Source organism: Alligator sinensis, unplaced genomic scaffold, assembly GCF_000455745.1.
Source record: "Alligator sinensis unplaced genomic scaffold, ASM45574v1 scaffold1346_1, whole genome shotgun sequence".
In the NCBI taxonomy this organism is placed as follows: Eukaryota; Metazoa; Chordata; order Crocodylia; family Alligatoridae; genus Alligator; species Alligator sinensis.
The window spans coordinates 280,613-286,147 of record NW_005843106.1 but is presented as its reverse complement, the minus strand read 5'-3'; the positions used below and the strand labels follow the sequence as shown (position 1 = coordinate 286,147).

Genomic DNA, 5,535 nt, shown 5'->3' with positions numbered 1-5,535 from the left:
TGCTGAGCTCATTTCTGTTGCTGAGGAACAAACTCTGCCCACTCACTCCAGCTCTCTGAGCCCAGGCCTGGCAGTTCAGTAACCTAGGTGGCCAGAGGGGTCGTGATCATACACCCACATACCTGGGACCAGTCCTTGACTCAGTAGGGTGGCAGTGCAGACATGGCCTATGGCTTTTTATAAGCTGGTGGAACAATATAAAAATACGAAGATTACTGAGTGTAGAAGTAACTAATGTTTCTCTTAACCCACAAAAATTAAGATTTTAGAACTTTTCCTATTGTAAAACATTAAAAAACAAGGTTCTTGATCAAGGGTTAGGAAAGCTTTCAGTCTAGGAAACTTGCAATGGGCTATCAGCCAGAGTTTTTGCTAATGTAAAATTGACAGCTCCAGTAATGGCACTTCCTCAATTTATACTAGCTAAGGATTTGGCCCATAGTGTCTTTCACCTCTAGGGCATTTGTTTGAAAATTGTTCATTTCAGTAGCAGTCCAGTTCTGTCAATCAATAATGACCTATAGGTCACAAGAGTACAGTAGTAAAATGCATATCACGTTATTTAGATCCACATGTTAATGGACAAGGATCCAGAACACAAAACACAACAAGCACCATTGGTACTATCTGGCATCCTTGCTGGTGCTTCCAGCAAATGTGGAACTGCCTAAACAAAGGAAATGACTTGCTTATTGTCCCAGATGCTGTCTGTCTATCTTAGCTGGGTCATACTGTAGTAGGCTGCTTATACTGCTTCTGCCTTTATCACACTTGTTTCATGCAAAGGGGATTCAGTTTGCAGAGCTGTCAATTCTGTAACATTTATGAGTATTAAATTTATGTTTAATGAGAGACAGTAAGCAACCAGGTTAACCAAGTGTCTCTAGTGGGTTATGGAATAGAGAAAATCCCACACAATTTACTGATTCGTTTTGACGCACTGGCTGGGGGAGTAGTTAGCTGATTGCACGATTTCACAATGATTACACACTTAATTTATACAACACACTTTTATTTTAAAACTCTTTGCTACGTATATAACACTGCTTAGCTTTAAGAAACACCACAAACATTAAAAACACAATAATTACATATATCAGAAACAATGCTCCGAATGCACTTCCTTCCCAAACAATGCTATAAGAATTAGTGTTACAAAAACAACTACAATTACAACTAAAAGTTAAATTTGAATCAATACTATTATTTTTCATAATATACTTACAATCCTAGGATTCCGAGAAGCCAAATACCAAAATATGGTTTAATTCCTCAGTAGTACGATTTAATGGGTTGACCTCAGTAGTACGGTTCAATAGGCTGGCCTCAGCAATACGATTCAATGAGCTGGGCTCACCAGTGATAGGACTACGTCCCCTTCCTTCAGTCCCTTTCGGGCGCTCCGCGGCTTCAGCGTGAACTTAAAGATTCGTGTTCACGGAGAGGTTGGATTAGGTGATCAATCTAATCCGAGTTTACACTTTCGATTCTTCCTTCGTTGTTCTGCAAGTGAAGTCACCTCCAAATTGGGACAGTAAGTTACAGGTTTTTATTGAGTGAGCTGCCGTCATTGGGCTCCTCCTACTCAATTTATCATAACTCCCAAATTTGGGCTCGGATCTTACTCAACAGAAATTACCTTTGTTGAGCATTTTTAAATTATTCTTGGGGAGACTTCCATATCACTGTAAATACCCTTTTCTTAGCAATTTGGTTAAAAGGCCTTAGGCTTTGATGTCTCGGAATTTAGGATATTTGCTTTCTTTGTAAAAAACTTCTAAAGATACAATTTAAATTAAGACTTTAAGTGAAGTCAGGACATTTTGCACATAGCCTCAAAACAATGAGCTAGATAAGGAGATAAATCCTATCTTCTTCCTGAAACTGGCTAATGGGCAACCTTTACAAACATTCAAACTATTTCATTCAATATGACACCAAGTTCAAATTCACAAGCACAGGTGACTGATTAAGTCTGGTACATTCTACACACCATCAAAATACAAGCCCACAGAATCCTTTAAAGTAATATCTATTGAGGAAATTAAAATGTTATCCAAAATGTAAGGTCTTTTAAATTCAAAATGTGTCTATTTTGCAAATGAAAAGACTTATAATAAGATCATAAATGTAGGAATCTACTGCTTTGACTGCTCTGCGGAAGAATTCATGAACCTGAGAGATGAGCTCCTAGCCGTTAAAGTTATCATAGCCCTAAGGCAATTAATTCCTTTCTTTCAAAGTTTTACTTGCATGGCAACAACAGATTTGTGACAGAAAACAATGTAAGAATGAGAGACGGGAACTGTTCAGAGCAGAACATTCAAGCCCTTCTTAGTAAACTACACAAAAGACCATGCACAAAGAATGCAAAAAAGCCAGCGAAACGCAAAGGAACTTGATAGCTCAAGGAAAAAGCACAAGCCAAATTGGCATGGCTCTAAACCACAGAGAGAGAGAGGGACCATGCCAAACTGAATCATGCAAATGACAAGTTTGCAGGAAATTTAGTAATATGTGCTGCCAGGCTAAGGAACAGAAGTTGAACTCGCAGCTATCCCACTGAAGCTTGCAATAACAATCCTATTACACAAGCACCACCTGGGGCTTCCCTTGGCTCAAATGGTGGGAGAGCTGAATTCTTTCTCCAATTTGTATGCAGATGGTATCACAGTTTGTAACTGTATCCATGTCCCTTTGTGGGTTTGAATCCCATACAGATGACAAAAAAATGTCAGTCACCTGCCCACCCAGAACTGCTCACTGCAACTGCTGATCACACATCAGGTGAAGATTTCCTGAATTAAGTCCCTAAAGACATTGTCTGAGAAGAGCACTGGTTAAGAAGACCTAGAATTTGACATTCCAGCTCTGTTTGGGTTTGCACATACATGTCACTCTAACTCACGAACAGCAGGCAACATGTTGACATTTCCAAGGCTTCTATTCCCTCGATACCTCTCAAGTCTGCTGAGACCCAAATGTCAGACACAATGAGGGTCACAGATCCAAAACAAGGGACAAGAAAGAAAGAACAGTGCAAAATTCTATAAATTATATGGGATTAGTGTCTTTAGCATGAACATGAAGAGATGAGCTGGAGCTGTTACATCGGATTGGAAGTTTAAGCCATGATACCCTAGAGGGGTTGGGAAGAAAGAATCCTGGCTCAGGTCTCTGTAAAGATAGAGACTATTTGCAAAATTAAGATGTGGTTCACAATTCAGTATTTCCTTAAGATTCAGGTGTGTTTGGATCAATGTTTTACCTATAATTAACTTTGTCTATAACCTCTGCTTCCAAAGTCAACAATGTTTTAATACTCATAAATATCGGGCATGAAAAGTGAGAGGGATACTAAGGCCAATGTAACACTAAACAGGGGTCCTAAGTGATGGTTCGCTCTGATGAGGGCTATGGGGTGGGGGAACTGTGTTTCCCTCTTAGGAACAACATACTAGATTGAAAGGATGAATACTCAGAGCAACAAACAGAGCAGAGATACCGCACAATGAACTTTGACTGAAAAAAAAAAAATCCCGGTGCAGTTCTCATTTGACAGTGCTGCTTAGATTTTCAGTGTAAGAAGGACATTTTATGGAGTGTTTTTCTTTGTGAAATATATAAGCTGTCTGCTGTGACAAAGTTGCTTTCGATGGCATGAACTATTCAGGAGCTCATCTGGTATGTAGAGGTCATGCTGGCATTTCAGGGCATGATCCTTCTTCCTTTCCACCTTGAACTGTCAAGGAGATGGAGATAGGACATTAAAGAAGACTTATTAAGTTCCTCAGCAAAAATTCTGTCTTGCATACGGAAACTAAATCATACTCCTAAATGTAGTATCAAAGAAGCTTTCATCACTTTAGCTTGCGTATGTGTTTTAAAACGTTTCAGTCACTTAGAGGTCCATGTTCCTAGAGGTCCACATAAAAAGTGAAAATGTTAAAAAGAATGTAATGTAAATTATTGTTACTGTATGTGCGTGCACTACTGTGCTCTGCTGGAAAGTACTGGAACTGTTTGTGTCTAATAGCCCCTATGCCACTAAACACTAGGGCTAGGGTCAGAAGATGTACAAAAACCAGTTCAGTGGCAATGCATAGGGGGTTCACAGGGGTGAGAAGGGATGTAAACCTTTATGCTTCTGGGCATAAGCCAAACGGTAACAGATGGTGCTTGGAAAGGAACTTACCTTATGTGCAGGTTTCCTCTGTGGACCTTGTAAGCATCTGGTCCTGACCACATACAGAGACCGGAGCTGGACCACCATTCTGCTTCAATACCTAGTCCCACCTTTTTCCTGATTTTGTGTCAATTCTGCAGGAGGAGAAAATGTCTTAAGTTTTGTTTTTTAACATTCACAGTTTACTTTCAAGCTCTTTATGACACAAGTATTTTTAAATTATAAGATCCTGGCAGATGGGGTAACTCAGCTAATCACTATAATGCTGCCATTAGCTCATATACACACTGTTGATTAAAATGTCATAAAAGCAGCCTGGAGATTTTCTTAACACCTGAACGATGGCTTTAATATCACATGCACAAAAATCAGCTTTCTGATTATACTCTGCAATGGGATTTTTTTCTTCCACTTACCTGTCAATTAAATTTGCCAGAGCTTCAAATATGATTCTGAGAAGTGTCCATCACCTGTCACTTCCAGTCAGCAGCTGCATATACCTATTGCTTCTTAGACTTAACCTCCAGCCCCTGTATCATTTTACTTATATAAAGATTAGTGTAATAGTCTCTTCCAGCAATAGGGATACCATCCCACTTCTACTCACTCAGTAGACGTGGTTGGAACTGTCACAACCCAAAGGGTGTGATTTTTGTTTTTGTGTGCTTCGGCACTGCTAAATTGTTCCCGCTAAATTATTGCTTCCTTGCACGGTGGAGTTTTCTGCTGCAAAAGAGAACCCCGGTGCAAGGGAGAATTTCCCGCCAATTTGAAGCTTTCTTTGCAGGGTGCATTTCTTTGTTGCAGCATAGAAATGCTCGTTGCAAAGAGTTCCCGCCATTTGTATGCTAATTTGAGTCCCATTATTGGCCAGTTCTAAATTATTCACACGTGGCGGCTAGTGATTGGCTTGCTAGCCGTATAAAAGGCTTGAGTGGTTTCCGCCCAAGTTGGAGGACTCCATGAACAAGGGAGGAGGAGACTTCACGCTGTGTGAAGATCTGTAAGCGCTGCGGATCCTTACGGACCCAGTGCATTTAAAGCAGGCAACGGAGGTCTGATCAACCTCTAGCCTCTCCCCGTCGCCGAGCGCAATTCAGACGTATCCCTTCCCGCGTGCAAGAGAACCGGACCCACGGAGCCTAGCAAACTTCGTGTGGAGCAGAAGGACCCACGGAGCCTAGCAAACTTCGTGTGAATCCTTGACCGATCTCAGAGCTCTTCTACCCGGGTTCGAGTCCCGCAGGTTTATTTTCCCGTCGCCGAAACCCTTTGCGACGTACCTTCGTATTTTTCATCTTCCCGTCGCCGGAACCCTTTGCGACGTACCCACGTGCCCTGCAGGTTCG

At 41.0% G+C, this 5,535-nt stretch overlaps 1 protein-coding gene across 1 annotated transcript in view; it reads right to left on the bottom strand.

The window, feature by feature from the left end:
* Window positions 1-4,273, bottom strand: part of HHIPL1 (HHIP like 1) — a 61,848-nt gene extending 57,575 nt beyond the window's left edge. Inside the window, exon 1 of the mRNA XM_025193837.1 lies at window positions 4,196-4,273. Within this exon, the coding sequence (XP_025049622.1) occupies window positions 4,196-4,273 (78 nt within the window). The remainder of the gene's footprint in view (window positions 1-4,195) is intronic.
* Between the last annotated feature and the right edge of the window lie 1,262 nt (window positions 4,274-5,535).